The sequence below is a fragment of the Cnephaeus nilssonii genome (genome assembly GCF_951640355.1).
Source record: "Cnephaeus nilssonii genome assembly, chromosome: 2".
Taxonomy (NCBI): Eukaryota; Metazoa; Chordata; class Mammalia; order Chiroptera; family Vespertilionidae; genus Cnephaeus; species Cnephaeus nilssonii.
In genome coordinates, this window is record NC_137073.1 from 65233568 (window position 1) to 65258296 (window position 24729).

General features: G+C 38.3%; 2 protein-coding genes across 2 annotated transcripts in view; one reads left to right on the top strand and one right to left on the bottom strand.

Moving 5' to 3' along the window:
* Positions 1-1884, bottom strand: part of POLR3G (RNA polymerase III subunit G) — a 69909-nt gene extending 68025 nt beyond the window's left edge. Inside the window, exon 1 of the mRNA XM_079794933.1 lies at positions 1331-1884. The gene's annotated coding sequence lies outside the window, so the exon portion shown is untranslated. The remainder of the gene's footprint in view (positions 1-1330) is intronic.
* Positions 866-23579, top strand: CETN3 (centrin 3). The gene is made up of 5 exons (XM_079794911.1): positions 866-1130; positions 3385-3517; positions 6258-6372; positions 13918-14109; positions 23135-23579. The coding sequence occupies exons 1-5, from the start codon at positions 901-903 to the stop codon at positions 23176-23178; spliced, it is 714 nt and encodes a 237-aa protein (XP_079651037.1). The 5' UTR covers positions 866-900; the 3' UTR covers positions 23179-23579.
* The last annotated feature ends 1150 nt before the right edge of the window (positions 23580-24729 follow it).

The following is a 24729-nucleotide window of genomic DNA, read 5'->3' on the forward strand; positions in this document are numbered from 1 at the left end:
CATTCTTGGTTAAATGATGTAGGTTGGGTACTTCATATCGAATTACATCAGGAGACACATAATATCTGGTAATACTCTAACTAGCAATGCTAACTTATACCATTAGATTATCCTGGTAAAGTTCAATCTTCTCTCTTGGGACCAGAAAGTCATTTGTGTTGTGTTTTTTGGAAATATGTGAGGATACAGATCCTACCATTATTTAACATAGTTATTTTCAACCCCGTGCTTTTAATTCGTGTGCTTGTTTACTTCGCTTAATGTGGTCTTTGCCATACAGAAATGTTTCATTTTCATACAGTAAAATCTGTCAATCTTTACCTCTTCTTTTAAGTACTCCACCCTTATTGTCTAGTAGGAGGGATAAACAATCAGGTATATGAAATACCAAGTGAGCTTCACCAAACTTGGTTAGGTAGTGGAGGTCTGGAAGATGGATGAGAGCTAGGCCCCCCATACACCATGTATATAAGCAGCTTACAGCACTGGAAAATAAAGGAGAAGAGCGAACAAATCCCTTCAAAGGAGGAAGAGGCGGGTTAGGCACAGCTTCACCAATAGGCTGATAATGCAACCCAGTGATGATCCAAATATATATAATCCACAGCACCTGCCTCAGCATCACTGGGATAGTTTGTAAGGTGACACTAAGTTTCGCAGGCTCTTTCCTCAGCTGCCCTCTCCTTCTATCCGGAGGTCAGCCTCCCTTCCCTTCGCCCTGAGCGCGGGTCCGGCCTCCCACACTCGCCCACAGGCCGCGAGCTTCCCCCCCCCGCGAGGCGAGGTCCCGCCACCCGCCCAATCGCCAGGCAAGGACGCAGACTCCTGCTCCGCAAAGGATTCCGGGAAAACACTTCGGGCCCAAGTACCGGCAGAGAGTTTCTTTGATTGACGCGAAATATGCCCACTGAGAGAAGAGGACTAGAAACGCTTCCGCCACAGCGGCAGGACAGTCGCAATTCCAACCAATCTAGCTCAGAAGTGGCTATCTCGTGGGCGGTCCTTGAGGCCGCAGAGATTGTGGGTGTCTGTGGAGCGGCTGGTGGGAGTCGTGCTCCCTTGAGTAGGGGGTTAAAGTCGTTCTTGAGAGGAACGTCTCTGCCCGAAGAGAAAATGAGTTTAGCTCTGAGGTCGGTAACGAGGCGGCGGCGATGCTCTCCACACCCCGGCAGCGGGGCCCCAGGGCGGGTGTGGAAGGGAGGCAGTTGGGGGCCGAGGCGAGGAAGGGATGCACTGGGGTCCAGGAAAAAGGAAGCTCGGCCCACCCTCCGGGCCGGACCCCTCACCCCGGGTGCGTCCCGTGCATTTCTGCGGAGGTAGTCATACCTACCCTCGCGTTGGGCTTTGAACCGCCGGAAGGATGGGCCGTATTCTTGGCACGGAGGCGGTGAAGTCGCGCGAGGTTTCTTCCGCGTTGTTTCCGCGGGAAGTCGGGCCGTGGAGCATCCCTTGATTCAGTTCCTCCTCCCCGGTTTCCGGCCCCCACCGCCGCGGCGCGGCTCATGACGTGCCTACTGTAAATTTTGGAAAGAACACCAATCTCCATGCCGGTCACCTGGGGTCCTGCCGGACCGTGCACCTGGAGACCCACGTTCCCTAAATTTCTTGAGTGTCTCTACCTCTCATTGGACCTCTAATCCTCTGTTGCCCGCTCCCCCAGCCTCACCCAGATAGGTTACTTTAGGAATAAGGATGTAGTTAACACCATTTTTGAAAAGGTGCTGTGTTCCGCTCAAGGGCAATTGTGGTTCCCTTGGGTCGGGTCAGTTTGGTCGGTTCTGCACTTGGCCATTGGGAACCGTGCGAAGAGGATGCCGGACCGCGGGGATGGACAGGCTTTCGTGAAGCCTCCCGTGAACCATCGCGGCTTCACCTGGTCACTTTCCAGCCTTCTCTTACCGCCTCCTCCCCCCACCCCCCGTCTTTTTTGGGGGTAGATTTTTAGAGAACAAAACTTCAAATGCAAATAGAAAGCGTATTGTGCCGAAACCGGTTTGGCTCAGTGGATAGAGCATCGGTCTGCGGACTGAAAGGTCCCAGGTTCGATTCCGGTCAAGGGCATGTACATTGGTTGCGGGCACATCCCTGGTAGGGGGTGTGCAAGAGGCGGCTGGTCGATGTTTCTCTATCATCGATGTTTCTAGCTCTCTGTCCTTCTCCTTTCTTCTCTGTAAAAAATCAATAAAATATATTTAAAAAAAAAAGAAAAAAAAAAAAAGAAAGAAAGCGTATTGTAGTAAAACCAACTGGGTTCTACATTTTAAGGTCTTATAAAATTTTTCTGTTTCAACATTTATACAAGTGTTGGAAGTCCCACTGGAAAATCGGGAACACTTGGATCAGCATCTCTTAAGACATTTCTAGCCTTTAAAATAAATTTCCTTAAAAAACGTTTTTCCAGAGTTTGTGAGGAATTAAATCTAAGTTTACATGTTGAGATTGATAAGACCATTGACTTCACATTATACAGAATTGGCACAAATAGATACTTTTTTAGGCGTTTGATAATTGTGACCTGTTTGGACTCAGTATTTTGGCTGATTTGTTAATACCGACCAAAGAAATTATGAAGTGCCAAACTGTTGGAAATATGTAATCTAAAAACATTTCTAATGTGCAGTACAAAGTACTTTGTAAGTTAATTGAAAAATTATGTTTTTGGTAGTAATTTTGGTAACTTATTTATAAAACACTCAAAAGTAAATCAGATATATAGTGAGAGTTAATTACGAATTTAATTTCCTTTTAAAAATATTTTATATTGTAGATTGATGTAAATAATAAGTATGGATGCTTTGTTTTTTTTGTTGGGGTTTCTGACATGAAGTAATGTTTCTTATTCACAGTTCTGGCTTCTTCCACAGTAATATTAGTGGAATAAATACAAAGCTAGGTCCTCATTTTATTTTATTTATTTTTTTAATATATTTTATTGATTTTTTACAGAGAGGAAGGGAGAGGGATAGAAAGCTAGAAACATCGATGAGAAACATCGACCAGCTGCCTCCTGCACATCCCCCACTGGGGACGTGCCCGCAACCAATGTACATGCCCTTGACCGGAATCGAACCCGGGACCCTTCAGTCCGTAGACCGACGCTCTATCCACTGAGCCAAACCGGTTTCGGCTTTTTTTTTTTTTTTAAATAACCTGTAACATTTCTGTTTTGGGAAGTGCAAATTTATAGCAGCTTCAGCTCTGTAATAAGTAGGGCTTTTACTCATATAAGGAAAATTTTTTCTCAAAATATATCCTTTTAAGAAATTTAGAAAATTATTCGCTGGCTAAGGTTTATGGTTGCATTTTTGAAATCTTATTTTAATCATCTAGAGGCATAGGAGAATAGGAATTAAGTGGATTAAATAGACTGTTTTCATTTTATAGAAGTGAACTTGTAGACAAAACAAAGAGGAAAAAAAGAAGAGAACTCTCTGAAGAACAGAAACAAGAAATTAAAGATGCTTTTGAACTATTTGACACGGACAAAGATGAAGCAATAGATTATCATGAATTAAAGGTAATGATAGACTTTAAAACATAGTATATTTTTTCTGTTAAAATGATTTGCATTTTTGACAGTTGGCTAAAAATACATTTCTAAATAAGTATTTTAACTAAACTGGTTTTAGAAATAGGAAACCATTTTAAACACTTCACAGTTAAATGCTACAATAAAATTAAATAGTACTAACATCTTTTTAGAAACTCCTTTTCACCTGGTAAAATGAATAGTATTTTAAATGTAAAAATACATTCCTATGGGGGGGGGGCTTATTTTTCATTTACATGATTAAAATTTTTCAAACTACAGGATTTAAACAGTTCTTACTATATTTTTTGGCCACTCATCCTTTTTTCAATTGAGGGAATGTTATTTGTCTTTTAATTTGAATATGTTCATAAACACAGTCTCAACTTATTTTCTCTGGTACAAACAACATAATTGATGTGTGATACTGACACTCTATTAATGGGGGGAAATGTCAACTTTAAGGCCTGGGATTATTTATAATGATACAAGGGGAGATTGGTGTTTAAGGCAATATGGATCTGACACTCAACACAATGAGAAAGGTGGCTTTTTTGTAGCTCTTTGGCTCTTTTTAGCACATTTATTTTTTGTTGCTGTTGTTTGTTTTAGTTACCTAGCTTTTATCTGTTTTTCCTTTATAATGTCTCTTTCATTTGTTGCCATTGTTATTATCTTGGTTTGAGAATCTTATTTCATATCTGGAATTTTCTAAGTGGTTTTTTCATTTTTAGTTTACCTTGTAGATTCATCTTTCTCAAATCCTTTCCCCATATTGTTCAATGCTTATAAACCTTTGGTGGCTCCTTATTATACACTGCGTAAAGTTCAGATTCCTTTGATTTTTAAAAAATATATATATTTTATTGATTTTTTACAGAGAGGAAGGGAGAGGGATAGAAAGTTAGAAACATCGATGAGAGAGAAACATCGATCAGCCGCCTCCTGTATACCCCCCACTGGGGATGTGCCTGCAACCAAGGTACACGCCATTGACCGGAATTGAACCCGGGACCCCCGTCCGCAGGCCGACGCTCTATCCACTGAGTCAAACCGGTTTCGGCTCCTTTGATTTTTAGTGAATGTTCTCCACACTTTTATTACCACCTATGTTTCTCATTTGCTAACTCCTTTTTCCACCTGAGCGCTTCCCATTCAGATAAGATAAGCTGCTCTGTTCACTGTTCTTAACCTTATTCTTTATTTTGGTGTCTTAATACCAGTAATCCTTTTCTAAATATCTTTCTGTTCTACTTAATCCATATATCAAGGAACAACTTGAATCCCTCCAAGTTTTAACCAGTAACATGTCTCTCCTTCCTTTATTTATATATATAAAAGCCTTAGCAACCTGCTGACTGGCCAACCATCTGGTAGCTGTGACACGCACTGACCACCAGGGGGCAGACGCTCAACACAGGAGCGGAAACCACAGGCATGGAAACATGGAACAGACTGATGAATCTCAGAGAGAAGGGGGGAGGGAGTAGGGCAGGAAGAGATTAACCAAAGATCTTATATGCATACTTTGTGCACCTGTGGGGTCCCTTGGCCTGGCTGATCAGGCCAAAACCGGCTCTCTGACATCCCCCAAGGGGTCCCGGATTGTGAGAGGGACCCCATCGCATGAATCCGTGCACTGGGCCTCTAGTCTATCTACATATATAAAAAGCCAGTGACCATAACACTGTAACGACTGGAAGGACCGGTTGCTGTGACAGCCCACTGCAGCCAGAGAACTGGCCTGATCCAGGGGTGGGGCCAGCCGGCCGACCTCCCATGGCCCTCCCCCCCGCTGGCCCCACCCCCGATGAGTCCCCACCACACCAATCGGTCTTCAGCCCCTCTCCCTGACCAGCCCCACCCCTGATCAGCCTCTCCCACCCCATCGAGAATGGGGCAGCTGGCCAACCTCCCACGGACCCTTCCCCGGCCACTGACCCCCAATCAGCCCCCCCCACTCCATTCAGGGGTGGGACCGGCTGGCCCACAGCCCCTCCCCACAGCCAGCCCTGCCCCCAATGGGCCCCCCCAACCCAATTGGGGGCAGGGCCCGCCAGCCAATCGCCTGTGGCCCCTCCCACCAGCCGGCCTGGCCCTGATTGGGGCCTGATCAAAGTGGGCCGGCTGGCCAACCTCCCGCTGTTTCCTCCTCCTGACAGGCCTGGCCCTGATCTGCCGATTGGGGCCGGGCCGGCCGGACCCCACCAGTGCAACAATTTGTGCACTGGGCCTCTAGTATAGTAATAAGATCTTTCCCTAAACTTGGGGTCATGCACTATCTGGTAACTAATCATGTAGGGTCTGATTGTAATTCTTACTTCATTGTGTTTTATCTCTTATAATGTATAACTTTTTGTTTTTAGTGTATATCTTTTTAATATTTATGCTATGCCCTTTTTTTCATTTTGGTTGTTAATCCTTTGAGAACAAAGAACTTGTTATATCTGTGCACTATGTCAGTACATTGTATAGTACATTCCATAAACACTCATTGATTGGTTTGTCATATAAAAAAAGATATATAAAGTTAACAAATTGCCATTCAATTTCATAGTGAAGAAAAACTATCTCTTTACTATTTTAGAGTCATAAAACATGCAAAAGAATTATATGTTTTATTATTGTGTCATCATTCCTTAAGTTGCAAAAATTTATTTAAGAAATCACTTTTTTTTTTTTTTTGAAGGAATGCTTTAAAATTTGCTTTTCCCTTTTAATCCAAAAGGTGGCAATGAGAGCCTTGGGGTTTGATGTAAAAAAAGCTGATGTACTGAAGATTCTTAAAGATTATGACAGAGAAGCCACAGGGAAAATCACCTTTGAAGATTTTAACGAAGTTGGTGTGTATTTTAATAGTCTTTGTAATTAGCAGTTGTTAGGAAATTATCTGGTTAATATCAGTATTTTTTTTAATTCTCAGAGTTATAGATTTTATTAATGAACATTGCTGTATATGTGACTCTTGCAGGGTTTTTTGGGGTACTCTTTATGTTGATTTTCAAAGAAAACAGATTTATAGCTTTGCTGTGTGATTTATCATTTTGATTTTGTTTTGTTCTGGAGATTCTAACCAAGGTTTTATGTAGTTATTTTATGGAAAAATGTCTAAGTAATGTGTGTTTATGACAAAACTAAAAGGGTGATCAAAAATTTTCTCACAGTAAAATAGAAAATTTGGTATCGTTTTGTTTGTAAAAGATTTCCCAAGACCATTTAGTATGTGATTTTTGTTGGCAATGTGGGAGAAGAGGAAACCTGTAGCAGCTGGAATCTTTGACTGTAGAAAAAGTGCATGCCTTCAAGTTGACAAAGCCATTTATGAGGGGCCACATATTCTTGATGACTTTGATCTTGGTGAATAAAGTCATCTGTTTAAAGTTGCCAGTGGGGAGAGGATTGTAATAAGGGAAACTGGAAGCAGGAGAAAATATTTTAGAACAACCAACTGAAGATAATGTGTCATGGGCTTAATATGGTTAAACTTTTGTATAGACGATTTTAGAGAATTATTTATAGTATATACATATATATACACACACGTACATATATATATACACATACATATGTGTGTATATATATATATACCCCCTATATACACACACACACACACACACACACACACACACAGGAATCCTTTATTCTACTGTACACATATATGTGTGTGTGTATATACATATATATACACACACACATATATGTGTATATATATATATATATATATATATATATATATATATACTAGAGGCCCGGTGCATGAATTCATGCACGGGTGGGGTCCCTCGGCCTGGCCGGTGATCAGGGCTGATTGGGGCCAGCCAGGGAGGGGCTGCGGGAGGGCTCCAGGGAGGGGCTGCGGGAGGGGCTGCGGGAGGGCCCTCTCACCCAGTCCTTATCGGCTGGACCCCAGCAGCAAGCTAACCTATGGGTTGGAGCGTCTGCCCCCTGGTGGTCAGTGCACCTCATAGTGACTGGTTGAGCGATTGACCCAATGGTCAACTGATAGGTCGGACAGTTAGCATTTTACACTTTTATTATATAGGATATTCTAATATATATATATTACATCTTATATTGCCTAGAGTTTTATACATAGAATGTATAGAAATTTACATTTGTTTTCATTAAATTAATTTTCTACACCAATGGTAGCGCTTTATATGGGTCATAACATAAGCATATCGTATAGTTATTTTAGTTATTTTTAAAATTTAGGAACAAATTCAATTACGCTCACAATCAAACCCTTTATTTTATTTAGCAAGAATCAGTATGAGAATCAAAAAGAAATGACAATTAGTACATACGGAAAAATAGACTCATATCATTATATAATTTTTATTTAATCTGAAAATTCAAACCAAAAGTGAAGAAGAGAAAAGTTAAAGGATAAACCTAAAAGAGAAAGAAAGCACAGCACAAAAGGTCCTCAACTTACGAACTGACAGATGACTGTTTAGAGAGGCATTTTGTCCCTTTGGGGAGCATATTTCTTTTTTTCCCCTCTAAATTGTAGAATTATTTACTTGAGAAGAAGGAGAAAGCCATCTCTGTTCTCCTAATATTGAAGCTCTCCTGGAGTTTATGATTTTAGTCTAGGATGGTTTATTTATAGAAATAAGGCTTAGGATATAGTGGAAAAGATATTAGGAAAGAGCTGTAATTCAGGTACATTTGGTATATTGTAGTAGTTTAGCATGGACAATTTGCAACCAGATTGCCTGCCTTCAAGTCTTGGTTTTGCCACTTACTAGCTGTGTTACTTGGGCATTCTACTTCTCTCTGCCTCATTTTCAGCTGTACAGTGGGGATAGTTGTGTTACTTCACAGGGTTATCATGAGGAATAAGTGAGTTAATAATATGTAAGGTCCTTAGGAAAGGGTCTAGCATATAGTAAGTGCTATTAATTATTTGTTGTCATTATAATTTTAAAAATAGTTTTTGTTTCATTTGTTATAATGGCTAGAAATAATCATTGCATCAGTGGAACATAAAAAGTCTTCTACAGCATATATTTATACTGTTGTGATTATCTTTTTTTCATATTTATAGCTATTTTAAGTAATGTATTCTCATTCATAATTTTATTAAACACAGTATTTCATCTAAAGTGAATATATTTAAATTGTGATTTTATTAGCCACTGAAGCAAAAGTCCCATGCCATCTCCACTTTTTTTTTGACCCTCCATCTTTTCTATGTTACTAGTAGAGCAGAAATACTGGACTCCATCTAGAATAAAAGGCCATGACTAAGCACATATGTTAGCTATCCTCAGGCTACCTATTGAGAATACCAGCTGTCAAACACTTATTATTGTTTGAGTGTCATTCAGGCAAGAACTATGTATTCTCCCTATTAGTTTATTATTTTTGTTTTTGTTAATCCTCACAAATCAGTTGATTTTTAGAGAGAGTGGAAGAAAGGGTGAGAGTCACAGAGAGAGAAACATCAGTGTGAGAGAAACACATCGATTGGTAGCCTCCCACACGAGCCCCTACTAGGGCCGGGGATGGAGTCTGCAACTGAGGTATGTGCCCTTGACCAGAATCCAATCTGGGACCCTTCAGTCCACAGGCCGACATTCTATCCACTGAGCCAAAATAGCTAGGGCTGTTTTTATTTTTGAAGAATGACTGACCACAGATGAATATATGTTTTATACTTTGGGACAAATAACTCCAAATCAGAAATTTGAGTCTTAGTTTTATGTACATCTATTAGCTGTCTGAGGATATTGATTTACAATATTTCTGGATGAAGTCTTGACAGTTAACTGGATTCTTCCCATTGCTAGGAAAAAATATTAAAATGTATTTGATAAGTTTCGAATCTGGACAGCCTGAGGCTAGTGAGTAACATAGGTGTCGTAGGAATTGCTGCTTTAAAGTAAGACCAAGATTGTGCCACGCCAGCACGGCCAAGGGTGAACCTGAGTGGGGGCGGCTGAAAGGCTTAGAAAAGACAGACAAGAGAATGAAGGCTGGGTCTCCGTGAGACGCTGCTTTCCTGATGGGGAGACAGTACCACGGACTACAAGCCGTGTATTTATTTTATAGCAGATTCCATGAGGCAAAGTAAGGGCGTGGTCAAGATGTTTACAGCATTCTCATGGGTTTCAATCCTACTCAATTACATGCACCTGATCAAGCTTTGTTTACTTGCAGCCTATATCACTTAGGCACATGGGGCCACGTGTTTGGACCATAGGTTCAAGCTTACAACTACAGCTGTTGGCTATAATTGGCTGGGAAGGCTCTGCCCTCCAAGCTGGGACTTGCACGTGGCAGTGAGAGGACTGTGCCCTCTCATCAGTCCAAGGCTTGAACCTGTCCAAACACTGTAGCCGTGCCCCACACAAGATAAGTCAGATGTTTGTGCTCCATCTGTTTTTTGGCATGTACTACTTATTATATCATTGGCTATATATAATAGAATATTATTGTTTTTGTTTTGCTTATTTAATAAATATTTGCTGGGTTATTTTTATTTTTTTGGCACTCGGTACTGTGCTGGGGTGAGGAAGGGAATTAAGTTATTAAGAGGTTCTTCTTTCAAGGAGCTTACAATTTAAATGTAGGTGACCAGAAACTATGTGGTGAATTTTGTCTAGGGCAGGAATTGCCAAACTATACAGCCCTTGGGCCAAATTCAGCTGCTGCCTGAATACTGCCACCTCTATTGTTTTATGCTTTTGTGCCATCATGGCAGAGTGAAGAGTTTAGACAGATCTTATACTTCCTCCCCGTCCCCAACCCCTAATATTTACTGCCTGGCCTTTAACAGGAAAGATTTGTCAATTTCTGATCAGAGCAACTAAAGATTTTGCAGAGGGAATTTTTAATTTAGGCTGCTGAGAATGTGAATAAGGAGACGATTGACGATGCAGTAGAGGAAGGCATTCAGGCAGACAAAACAAAGAGTGGCCCCAGAAATATAGCATGTTTGGGAAACTTTAGGTACTTCCCTGCTCTAGAGGATAGGGAAATGGCTAAAAAGGTAAGATTGGGCCAGATAGGTAAAGTCTTGCATAACATGTAGAGTTTGGATTTTTGTCAGCAGAAGCCCATTGTCAATTTTTAAAGAAGAGTAGATATGTTTCAGAAAGATAACTCTGTTTAGAGTATTAAAGATGGGTTGGAGGGAACAGAGATTGCAGGCAGAAAATAATATATGTTTTATGTTGAAGGTGGTGAGAATGAAAAGGGATACATTTAAGAGTAAAAAAGGTAGCATCCTCAGAACTATAAGGTTTGATCACTGATTGGATTTATGGGATTGAAAATGTTCAGTGTTTTCAAATATGGGAAACTATTAACAATGCTCTCATTCTTTTGGGAGTGGTCATTGACAGCTATCTTGGTGATAGTGGGAAGAGTTTGGACTCCACAAAGTTGAGTTTATAGTAACTGGTATTTTTGGATAGAGCCTTCCAAAAGTCAGTAAGGTCTAAATATTTTGAGGAAGTACATTTCTAATAGTATCTATCTATATATATATAAATAAACAGGCAGTATGCAAATTAGCCTGACATCACGACTGGCTTGAGGAGGCTGCATCACTACTGCTCAGGAGGCGCTGCATGTGCAGATGGGCGGGAGGGGACTGCGTGCTGCCCCCACCCCAGCAGACACACACACACACACACACACACACACACTAGGGGTGAGGGCGTGCTCTGAGCGGCATGGCTCGGAGCACGTCCCTGGTGGGTGGTAGCAGTGGCCAGAGTGAAGCAGCCCGGTTCCCTGATACCTGGCAGCAGCCAGAGCAAAGCAGCCCAGGTCCTGGGTACCATCCTGGGTACTGGAGGGAAACTGGTGCTGGCAGCCGGGGGAAGAAAGGCCTATTCTTGCATGAATCTTTGTGCATTGGGCCTCTAGTAATTAAATAATTTGAAAAAAGAGTTACCTGGACAGAAATTTGTGAAATATATTGAACCCACCTTAACTGCCTGCGTGTCAGTTGACTTATTTTCATTGAAAGACAATGTCTTTCTTATAATTAAATTATACTTTGTAGGACAGAAATAGAACATGAAGGCATGGAGGAGAGTCACCATAAAGTTTACTGTTGTAGCTGTTCAGAATGATGGATATTTATAGTTCCCAAGAAAAGTTGCATTCTAAGGCAATGTATTGATAAAAGATTATATATACACATAAGTCTGAAGTAACTAACACAATTAAAGCACCAGTGGGATAAGAATTTATATATTTTGGAGCCCCATCTGTTCCCCAGATCACCCTGTTGCTTCTTTAAGTACATTAATACTTTCGGCAAGCTGCTTTTTTGGTTCACCTGTCATGTAAAATTATTTAATTGGTGAAGAAAATTTCTTAACACTTTTTTTTCCCCTTGTCCTGCTTTTTTGTTGGGACTAAATTCAAAATAAGTTGAGTATGAGCCATAGAGTTAAGTGTGGTATTTTATTTTGGTGTTATGGCTGTATATATGCCAGCTCCTTTTGACTGAATATTTATGAGCTTTGATGATTTGCATACTTATAATAATATACTTCAATTAGTTACTTGGAAGACTGTGGGTAAAATTAATGGCTAGGAGAAAAAAAACTATTGAATATATGTGTAGAAGATTTAACATCTTGAATGTTAAATGAAATAGCAGCAAAACAATAAAATATTGGGGACTTAAATTGTATTTTTCCTTTTGGATGCATTAAACATTCTTATACTTTCCATCTACAAGCATTTGCAAGTTTTTAATGCTTTCATAAACTTTAGTAGGATTTATTTATTTATAAATGTTTTTAATGATTTTTAGAGAGAGGAAGGGAGAGGGATAGATAGAAACATCAATGAGAGAGAGGAGCGTCATCGATTGGCTGCCTCCTGCATGCACCCCACAGGGTATTGAGCCCACAAACTGGGCATGTGCCCTGACCGGGAATTGAACCGGTGATCTCTTGGTTCCTGGGTAAACACTCAACTCCTGAGCCACACAAGCTGGGCAGGATTGATTTATTTTGAATGGCACAGCGAGAGTCATAAATACCTTTTGTTGTAGTGATAGACTAGCTTGCAGAATTACTTCAGAGATGTTTACTTAGATATTTTCAGATTTTTACCTATATGCTACAGCTTCTTTATTGTGGCTATTAAGACTGGTAATATTGAAAATGTTGAGTAAACTATATTATTATATATTATTACATTTAGTATATTAAAATACATTTATACTCTCAGCTATCAAGGTCTGAAATTATTCCCTTAATTTTACTTACTTGTCTGAAGTTATTATTTTGCTAAACAAAATGCATGAGATATCTTTTCCAGACCTTTTATTTTTTTCCTGGCTGTGTTATTGCAATCAGATTTAATTCTTTTAGTAACTACTTCTCATATTTTGGAAAATGAAGAGATTCTTGTAATCATGAAAGTATCAGTGAGATTTTCATCTGCTGTCTGAGATTGTGTCTATATCAATGATGGCAGTGCATTTTATTTGTCAATTTTTTTGTTTTTAAGTTAGATTAAATTTGAGGAGCAATTTATGTTACTATTAAGTTTAGCCAGCAAACATCTTTTATCTAGTTAGGTTTTTTAAAATATGTTTTTATTGATTTCAGAGAGAGGAAGGGAGAGGGAGAGAGAAACATCAATGATGAGAATCATCCATCAGCTGCCTCCTGCACTCCCCCTACTGGGGATTGAGCCCACAACCTGGGCATGTGCCCTGACTGGAAATCGAACTGTGACCTCCTGGTTCATGGATCTAAGCTCAACCACTGAGCCAAACCAGCCAGGCTATCTAGTTAGTTTCAATTGTTTGTTGGTATAACATCTATCCAACTAGGTTACTAACTCCTAGACTAATGTGCTTGATATCAGTGGAGCCTACAACAGTTCTTGATAATAGTAAACCTTAGATCAGGTGTCCTCAAACTACGGCCCGCGGGCCACATGCAGGTGTTTTTGCCATTTTGTTTTTTTACTTCAAAATAAGATATGTGCAGTGTGCATAGGAATTTGCTCATAGTTTTTTTTAAACTATAGTCCGGCCCTCCAACGGTCTGAGGTACAGTGAACTGGCCCCCTGTTTAAAAAGTTTGAGGACCCCTGCCTTAGATAAATATGGTATAAATATAATACTTTTTATTTTGCATCTGTGCAATGTAAATAATTTTGCTTTTATAATAGGATGAATTATTGATATTATAAAGCTTACATTTAAAAATATGGATTTGATTTTTCTAATTTCAGGTTTATCTGGCTTTTTGGGCTCTGATATAGCATTTTATTTATAAGCTACTAGTAAATGTTGACAGATTTATTTCTCATTTGGTACTTAGTTGATATAACAAAGGAATGCCTTTGTGATTATTAAGGTTTATTTTTTTATCTTCTATTTTTTTTTTTAACTCTAGTGACAGACTGGATATTGGAAAGAGATCCACATGAAGAAATATTGAAGGCATTTAAACTATTTGATGATGATGATTCAGGTAAAATAAGCTTGAGGAATTTGCGACGTGTTGCCAGAGAATTGGGTGAAAACATGAGTGATGAAGAACTTCGGGCTATGATAGAAGAATTTGATAAAGATGGTGATGGAGAAAGTAAGTTTGAGTAAAACATAGATCAAGTAGTCCTGATATATACATCTAGTAAGTTTTTCAAAAACAAATGATTTTCAAGACCCTTTGCAAACTTGTAATTTTTGTTCATCCTGTAATGGGCTTGTCTATATAAATACTTTACAAATTCAATTTAGAATGAAGCAGACCTTTGAAACCAACTATATAGATTGTAAGATGAGGTTCCACACTTAAAAAATGTATTTACTTTTCTTTGTGGATGATATATCAAAATTTCAGTCACTTAGTAAAATTTCAGCCTTTAATGCCTTCTTCCTCAACCTCCATACACTTCTAAACTTTACTATTTTATTGATTCTGTCCTTCAAACAACCCCTTTGGCTGTTTTATATCTTTGTTTACTGCTGGTGTCCTAGTTCAGCCCTAATTTTTTTGTAGGAATGTTATCATAGCTTTGTTATTTTCTTGGATGCCTGCTGGTTACAGTGCTGTATGTGCTGATTGGTGCTACACAATGAAAATGGCAGATGGTAGTCCCTGCCCTCACTGACTTTGTTGACTATTGTAGTCTCCTAATTGCCCTACATGCCTATAAGCCTCTACTTTCTTCTTAATTCAATCTATTGATACCATTGTTTTTCTAAAGTACAGGTTTGATAATGTAATTTCTTTATTCATACACTTAGAGTGATTCCTCGGTGCCTACAGAGTAAAGTTCAAAGCCTTCTATGATCTGTCTTACCTTAAGTATCTAGTTTTATTTCCCACTGTAGTCTTCCACTTTTCTATTTTAACCAGTTAACTGCCACGATATTTTGAATTTAACTAAAAAAGGTCTGATGCTTTGCATCTGTAGACGCTTATGGTGTACAAATGGTTAACCCTCACCTCCCATACATACTTTGACAAAATACATTCTATCTTGAAAATACTTTTTATTCTGTGCCTTTTATCATGCCATTCCTTAATCCTAGAACAGTGGTCGGCAAACTGCGGCTTGCGAGCCGCATGTGGCTCACGAGCCACAGTTTGCCGACCACTGTCCAGGAATATTCTAATTGCTAATTTCTGTCTGCTAAAATGTTAGTTGTTTTCTCAGGAACATTTTAAACTCTATCCTTTTCTCAAAATCCTCTCCCAGTGGGCTTTGTCTAAGTTAATGATACTTTCATTGGGGGCCCATAGCATTTAGAGGAACAAACTATTTTGACACTTTATACACTGCCTTCTGTTAGTTATATACATGTGTATAGCTCCACTTGTGTTGTAAGCCCCTTAAGAACAGTATGGAATCATATAGTGTGAAAGGCCTGAGGTTTTGGAATCATACAGACCTGCATTTGAATTGAATCTCTACCCTTTACTTAGTTGCTTTGTAATTTTGTGCAGGTTTTCAACATTGTCTGAATCTCAGTTTTCCCATTTATACTAGTAGACATGAGAATGGTAATACCTTATAGCATTGATGTGAATATTAAATGAAGATAGTTGATGGTGCCTAGCATTAAGTGTAAGCTTGTTTTCCTTTCTTTTTTGTCTTTACTCATCTTTATGTTCTCCTGCATTTTCTTGAACATAATGAATGAGTGCTCTTATATTTGTTGACTTAAAGCCCTGAGCTGGAGTGTGTGTTACAGTAGATACATGTTGATATAGTACCCAGTATATATACATACATAAATATATATATATTACCTTGGTGATATTGGCATGCTTTAATAAGGAGGTGAGACAGTAGCAACTAGCTATCAGTTCAGATTTATAGATTGTTCTTTAAATGTATACATTATTGTGTTTTCTCATATTTATGGAAATATTATTTAAGTATTATAAAACTTCTATTTTTAAAGAATAGATTTTTTAAGGATATTGATATAGTTACTTATATTTTGAAGCAAAGATGATTAAAACTGGAGGAAATTTAAATGATTTCTTAAGCTGTCACTCTAATATTTGGACTTAAAATTTACTACCTAAATTAACTTTAAAGGAACTCTGTTCTGTAAAGGTACTATCTTCAGTGACATAGAGATTCTTGGTATGCCTATTTCATAAATCTTTAATAATGTGTCAAAAGATCAGTTATGATTTTCTTTTTCACTGGAGTAGGCCCATGCAATCAGATTTCAGTTATTAGCTTCATTTGACATTAGGAGAAATATCAATTAGGAAGCTTCCTCTTAAATTGAATCTTGATGTGAAACCTTGCTTTAGGAAATGTGTCCATTTCTTCATCCCTTGTTATATTGCTCTGGCTGCTGCTTTTGAATCTCCCAGTTCACATATGTACTTCATTGCTTGAAGATTTATTTTAATGCATCCTGAAAACATTTCTTCAGTCCTCTCTGCTTGTTTTACTCCACTTTGTCACTATACATGTGTTGCTTGGGTATCCTATTATCATTTATTCAAATGACTTAACAGGCAAATAACATTTTTTCCAAGTATTTGATTACAAATAAAATACAGCTGATGCATAGTCTTTTATTAAGATTTGTTTTGTTTCTGGGGGAAAAGCGTGGTCTTATTAAATTAGTCTAATCCAGTAGTTTCCAATCTGGGATGTGGGTGGGGTCTTCCTAGGTATTATATGGGGTCTGGGAATTCATATATACATCATTGTAGATCATACGAATAATTGTATTGCATGTGCATGCATATACTGCTGTTTTTCATGTTTGTAAATACTATTGTGAATGATAAATATACTTTGAAGAATTCATAGTAGCTATTTGACATTATTTTCAACCAACACATACTAAGTATACAGGTTGAAAAAGTTGGTTTCCAGTTGTTTGCAAGAAAAATAATACAACAATAAATAAATAATAATACAAGAATAAACTCTGGCCCTAGCTGGTTTGGCTCAGTGGATAGAGCATCAGCCTGCAGACTGAAGGGTCCCAGGTTTGGTTCTGGTCAAGGGCACATGCCCGGGTTGCAGGCTCGATCCCTAGTTGTGTGCTTTCAGGAGGCAGCTGATAAATGATTCCTTTCATCATTGACTAGAGGCCCAGTGCACGAAATTTGTGCACTGGGGTTGGGGGGGCGTCACCAGCCTGGCATGCACCCTCTTGCAGTCTGGGACCCTTCGCTCCTTACCGCCCACCTGCTTACTGCTCCTTACGCTCAGCTCACTGCTCTTTAGCACTGCTGCAGAGGTGGGAGAAGCTCCCGCCACCGCCGCTACGCTCGTCAGCCATGAGCCCGGCTTCTGGCTGAGCGGCACTCCCCCTGTGGGAGCGCACTGACCACCGGGGGTGGGGGGGTGGGGGGGGCAGCTCCTGCATTGAGCGTCTGCCCCCTGATGGTCAGTGCGTGTCATAGCGACTGGTCGTTCTACGATCAGTCTATTTGCATATTAGGCTTTTATTATGTAGGATGTTTCTGTCTCTCCCTTCCTCTCTGAAATAAAATTAAAAAAAAAAGAATAAACTCTGTTTTGTGTACATACAGCTGTAAACCTACTTTTGCCCCACCCTGTTGTTGTTATTGTAGCAAGTTCAGAAAATTATTGTTGAAAGGCATGTTTATATGCAGAAACCATGAGAGCTGCAGCTCTAAGCTATTTAGTCTGACATTGGGACACTACTTTAATTTATATGGGTCTCTGCAGCTATATAAAAATCTGCCCATTTTTGAACAAGTAGGAAGTTATATTTTTATAATACCTTTTTAATCTGATCACTTAATTTGGATTCTTTGTCTGTAAACAATTTTGTTTAGATATAATCTTTTTTTGGCCTGATATTTATTTATTTTTTAATTTAAGTATATTTTATTGATTTTTAGAGAGGAAGGAAGAGGGAGAGAGAGATAGAAACATTAATGATAAGAAAGAATCATTGATTGGCTGCCTCCTGCATGCCCCCTACTGGGGATCGAGCCCGCAACCTGGCCATGTGCCCTGACTGGGAATCAAACTGTGACCTCCTGGTTCATAGGTCGACATTCAACCATGAGCCACACCAGTCAGGCAGATATAACCTACTTTCTATGTATGTGATAAACTGGTAAAGCTCATAATACTTTGCTGCTTCTTTTTGTGGACTTTAGTAATTCTTTTGTCTTTATGAATTTTTTACACTTCAGTACTTAAGAGCAATAAAAATGTTTTATAAAAATGAAATATTTTATTTAGTATATCAGAATCATAAACATGGGGAATGAGGAGTTAAAGGAAAAGAAGCTATAATATGAAATATAAATAAAGCTGTGGTAATGATATAGAAAGAATCCTTTCTCTACCATTTCTCCCAACATATCTACAGTAAATTTTTTTTTTTGGAAAATGGAAGCAACATTTAAAAAGCCGAAGTGGACCATCCTATATAATAAAAGTCCAGCGACTGAATGGCAGAATAACCAGAATGACTGGTCAACCAGGTCCTATGATGCGCACTGACCACCAGGGGGCAGATGCTCAATGCAGGAGCTGTCCCCTGGTGGCCAGTGGGTTTCCACAGTGGGAGTGCCCCTTGGCTGACTGGGATGAGCGTCTGAGCAAGCTGATCCCTGCAGGTCACGCCCCCCACCAGTGCACGAATCCCATGCACCGGGCCTCTAGTCTTGTAAATAATTCTGATGAGTGTTAACATATATTAACCAGCTAATATATGTTAGATTCTGTGCTTAGTATGTTACATGGTAGATTATGTCACTTAATTTTCATAATAGCTTTTGTGAAGTAAATGCAGTGTTAAATCTGTTTATGCTTAGGATAGATGCAGGTATAGATAAGGAAACTAAAGCTCTGAGAGATTAATAATAACCTTTTCAACATTATCATAAAGCTAATACATGGCAGAGCTAGAACTCAAACTCAGATTGCCATAATGACAAAGAACATACTTTTTTTTTTTTGCTCTTCTAGGCTTTATTAAAAGTGAAACAAGCAATAATAACAAAAAACTCCCACAGCTAGAATCGGTTAAAGCAACAATGCATGTATATAAGAACATACTTTTTACTATAACATTGTATTGCCTCTTGTGCTATAAAGTTAAATATTAATTAGGTATCTATGTTTATAGGGTTTTACAAAATGCATACTATTATAGGAAGAAATTGATTAGTAAAAATATTCAATTGGCACTTGAGATGCTAAAATGTTTTTTTCTCTCCAAAGACAAATGGTCTTATGATACTTAATCTACTTAATTTCTCAAATTTCTTTATTTTAATAACATGTAATGTGATTTACCTTATGAAATGATTGATTTATGAACATTTTCTTTAAAAGGCAGTGTAGAAGAAAATAAAGTATCATATTGTTTGATTCAGTAAATGTTTTATAAAATGCCTATTTTAAGGTGGGTATTATGCTAGATTTATTAGATATAGTAACCTGATATAAGATATTGTTGATAGAGTAGATCATAAAACCAGTTGTATAAAGGCATCACAGATTCTCTTAATTGTCTGAATGGTTTACTGGTAATAAAGGAGGTAGTTTAATTTCCTTAAGTACCGTATTTTCCGGCGTATAAGACGACTGGGCATATAAGACTTTCCTGGGTTAAAAAGTCGTTTTATACGCCGGAAAATACAGTAGTCCAATATATCTAATCCATTATATCTAATACCATCAATATAGTCCAATATACCGTATTTTCCGGCGTATAAAACGACTTTTTAACCCAGGAAAATCTTATACGCCCATTCGTCTTATATGCCGGAAAGTACGGTACTTCCCTTCAGTTTTCCACTTTTGTTTTTAAGTATTCTGTTTTGAGGTATGAAATTATGGAGTAGTTTAAAATACTTTTGAAATGCTCTAATACTTTAAGGTGTTTATATTTAAATAATATAAAAATTAAGTGTTTGTGGTTTTAGAATAATATGAAGTTTAATTTGAAATTTGAGTGTTAAAATTTTACATTTTAGAGAAAATGTCTAGATCTTTAACAAAACATAAGTACTCTTTGAATATTTTAATCATGGCTCTGTTATGCTGTTAAAATGATTTATAATCAAATCATTCTAAGACTGCTTTCATTTTGTTGTTTTTCCTTAAATTACATCCTCTTATTTCCTGTTTTAGTTTACATGCTTCAGTCTAGATTGACTAAATCAGGATTCTTAAATGAAGGTGCATAAAAATGAAATTGTTTAAAATTTCACACACACATACTAGAGGCCTGGTGCATGAAATTCGTGCACTCGGGAGGGGGGTCTCTCAGCCTGGCCTGCGCCGTCTTGCAGTCGGGAGCCCTCCAGGGATGTCCGACTGATAGCTTAGGGCCGTGGGGAGCGGACCTAAGTCATCAGTCAGATATCCTTTGCGCTGCCACAGAGTCAGGAGAGGCTCCCATCACTGCCGCTGCGCTAGCCAGCCGTGAGCCCAGTTCAGGGCTTCTGGCTGAGCAGTGCTCCCCCTGTGGGAGCACACTGATCACCAGGGGGCAACTCCTGCGTTGAGTGTCTGCCTCCTGGTGGTCAGTGTGTGCCATAGCGACCAGTCGTTCCACCGTTTGGTTGATTTGCATATTAGCCTTTTATTATACAGGACTAGAAGCCCAGTGCATGATTTAATCATGCACGTGTAAGCTGTCTGTCCGCTGGTCGGCAGCTGGTGGGCCCCTAGGGCGAGGCGGGGCGGGGGCGTGGTCCTCCTGCGGCTGGAGCTCAGGCCAGGGTCTTGCCTTTGCCTCCCGCCCAGGAAGGCTGGGGCCGCCGCCACGTGCTCCTGCGGCCCAACTGCCGCCAGACTCCTCCCCGGGGAGCCGCGCCGCCCGCCCACCGCCCGCCGCCTCCAAACCTCCAAAACGCCGGCTCGGCTCGCTGCCCCAGAGGCCTGTCTGTGCCGCAGCACAGCCATGGCGCAGACGCTGAGCTCGCGTTGCCGCTGGCAACGCGAGCTCAGCGTCCTGCTGGCCCAATCACCACCCCAGCCACCCCGAGTCCCGCCCCCTGTGTCACCCGCTGGCCCAATCATGGGCGTAGCGGAGTGATGGTAATTTAAATATTACCTTTTTATTATGTAAGATAGGATAGATATTAACTGGGAGAGAGGGATCACAGCTTTCATCAAAAATTGAAATGTGTTCATTTAGCTGCAAAGGTTAATGAACTACTATAATTTGTAAGGTAGTGAAAGTATTTTGAGTAATAGAGGTTTTTTTATTCTGTTCTATACCTGTCATAGTGTCTTGTAAATGTGTAATATTGAATGCATGGATTCATGGTTCTTATTCACCTTTTGGAGAGCTCATTCTTCTCCACTCCTTATAACTTATTTTTATACTACTTTCTATCTTCAACTATGCTTCTGATGGTGTGCTACTACCTTAGCTTTTTTTCCACCTGTCAAACCACATTCTATATTTTTATTTTGGAGCCCAAGACAAGATTTATTTTACCCACATTTTTCTCATCAGTAATGATTTTTCCCATTATAATGGATTTTTTTCAACACTAATAATGTAGTTTTATTTTAATAATCATGCTTTGTGTTATACAGCATTTATTCTCTGTTTCAGGTATAAAATGTGACTAACATGATTATTCAAATTGGTTTTACTAGTACATATGGCTTCTGATACCAGTATACTTTTTTATTCCTGATGTACATATCTTATATGCTCAACTTTTTTAATTGGTTAATTTTCCAGTTCTTCTTACACAGAGGAAAAAATATTAGACTAGTACAGCGAACACCTTTATGCCTTCTACCTAGATTCAGTAATTAACAATATATTGTATTGCTTTAACTATATAGTGTATACATATATATTTTTCTGATCATTTGAAAATATATCATAAACTTGACCCCCGCTAATATTTTAGCATGCCTCTACTACTAATGATATTATCTTTCCTAACTATGATATCATTGTTACTTCTAAGAAAATTAACAATTTTATATCACTTAATATCTTCCTTAATTAAATTTTAAGATATTCAATAATAGGAACCCTAGTGTTTATTTTGATATAGTATATAACTCCTAGTATGGTGTTGGCATTCACTAGGCACTTTAAAATGTTTAATTATATGGTGTATTTTCATATATTACCATCTGTGGTATTTAAGATTTAGAAACAGCCTAAAAGATTATCTATGTAGAACAGTATTTTCAGATGCAGAACAGTTCTGTGTCAGAGCTATGTTCTTGTTATCATTATCAAAATTATCATTCCTAACTTATGCCTTGTTAAGGTATATGTTGAGTCTTGGGACCTGTAAACTTAACCCATTTTACAAAGTGAAAGCAATCTTTTCTGAAGATTTCTATTAATATGTATGTGTATGTATGTATATTTGTTTTTTAAAATTTATATTTAATAAGATCACATTAATATTACCTATTATCACCTATTATTTCTAGGTTGTTTTCTTATGCATTATGCTTTATAAACTGGAGGTTCTTATTGGATTTTATTTATAATTTTGATAAGCTAACAATCTTTATCAGTGATCATTTCCTGCATTTACATCTATATAGTATTACCTTTGTAGTTAAGATTAAATCTGTATATTTTAAAATTATAATTTTCTCTGGATATTTTTGATGTATGGAGACCTAGTTTCAATTAGTTTTTCTTTAAAATAGGCTTTCAAATACATCAAAATTCAAAAAACAAAAACAACAAACACAATACCAAATAAATCAATTTGACTGTTTTTCTAATGCTTATATACTATCATATTTTAGAATTCTAATTTATATGTTTGATATATTTAACTTATTTATGAAGGAAAGGTTTGCTAAGTGAAGTAGTAGAATAAAGATTATAGGGTTTAACCATCTAAAATTAAAAATTTCAAGCTTTAAAAACTCTTTCCATGTACATACAAATATTATGATGATGGACTTTTTTGTAACATATAATATTACCTTTTCTATCACATTTTATATGTTGTGCATTCATGAAATTCTGTTTAATAAACATGTTCAACTTCTTAGCAAAGAATTAAAACCAAATACTGTCTTGGTTTATTAATAATTTGTATAATATAAAATTTAAAGATATTTAGTACAAAATAGTAGTATTGTTCTCTGAAAAAATTGTATTTCTGACTTACATTTTCTTTTTTATCACAGTAAATCAAGAGGAGTTCATTGCTATTATGACTGGTGACATTTAAAGAATTACAAGGAAAAACAATAAGAATGTTGCAGTAATCATCTTATATTCTATTTTTGTGCTTGGAGGCATGTAAAAACACACACCCCAACTTAGTTTTTGTTTTTTTCCAAAAGGGACCAAAAATAAGCATCTTATGTATTCATATTTTACTACTGTGAAGTTTCTTTGTACGAAAAAATATTGTTAGCACTCTAATAGTTTATAGCTTTGTAATTATAATGCAGCTTTATATATATATAAAGTTTAAAAAATTGACTCGTGGTACAAATTATTTGAAGGTTTTTTATTCGGCATTAGTCCCTTTTGTTTTGGTGTACATGTTTTTCAGACTTTCATTAATAAAATGTTTATTTTATTAGTATTTTAAACTTTTGTAAATTTTCTGTTTCATTTTGATTCCAAATATTTATTAGCCCCCAATAGTATCTTTCTTAAATCTTTTCTCTTTACGCTACTGGTTTCAGAAACAAAATTGAAATACAAATAGCAATAGAATAGCACTTTTTTTCAACTGCAAGTTTAGCATTTCATGTTTCCATACAAGATGATGACTCAGTACAGGTGTTCCCCCAAAATGTATATACAATTTGAATAACTATTAATTATAATGGGTTAAATCTGAAAAGAAAAATCAATTGAGCTATCAGCTGTTAACGTGTTTGTACATTTTGGGGGACATTCTGTGTAAGCATAATTCCTTTTTTAAGAGTTATGTCTGTCAGTTTGGAGAAAGAAAGTTTTGTGCATATAGATCAATTTATTCTAGGGTATTATGTTCTATAACATTTTTGGTGTCTTAATGTAAGTTATGTCAAATACGGATATTTCCTTCTTAAACTAATCCTCTCTAATAAAATGGTAATATGCAAATTAACCATCACTCCGCTACATAAGCCATGCCCACCAGCCAAGCCACACCCACCAGCCAATCAGGGTGAGTATGCAAATTAACCCCAATCCAAGATGGCTACAGCCACAGAGAGCAAGGTTTCCCGGGTAACAAAGGAAGCCAAGCTTTCTGCCAGCCGTTGTAGGCCTAAGCCTCCACTCAAGCTACAAAGTTTCAATTATAGAAGGTAAACAAATTCAAACAAATGGTGGCAGAATGGAGCTTGAGAGAGCAGGCCAGGGTTGCCGGCGGCAACAGGGGAAGCAAAGCTTTCTGCACACCCTGGCCGGGCTCACCCGCTTAAGGCTACAAAGTTTCAATTGTAGAAGGTGAATTACCTGCCACAGAAATGGCTGCCAGAGCCCCAGGCTTGGCTCCGCTCCAGGCTACAAAGTTTCAATTGTAGAAGGAAAATAAATTCCAGATACCAGGGCCTCCCCTTGGGTTGCCAGGGGGTGTGGCCGGCCTGCAAACCACCACAGGCCCCTCGCTCAGGCCGCCCCACACCCCAAGGGAACCCCCACCCTTATCTGTGACACCCTTCAGGGCAAACCAGCTGGCCCCCAACCGTGCACCAGGCCTCTATCCTATCTAATAAAAGAATAATATACAGATTGATCACCACTGCAACACACAATATAGCTGCCCCCATGTGGTCAA

Excerpts from the sequence above, each read along its gene's own strand:
- CETN3 (XM_079794911.1), top strand. The coding sequence starts at position 901 with ATGCCCACTGAGAGAAGAGGACTAGAAACGCTTCCGCCACAGCGGCAG. Across the intron at positions 3,518-6,257 it reads TAGATTATCATGAATTAAAG|GTGGCAATGAGAGCCTTGGG; the intron begins GTAATGATAGAC and ends TTAATCCAAAAG. Across the intron at positions 14,110-23,134 it reads TAAAGATGGTGATGGAGAAA|TAAATCAAGAGGAGTTCATT; the intron begins GTAAGTTTGAGT and ends TTTTTATCACAG.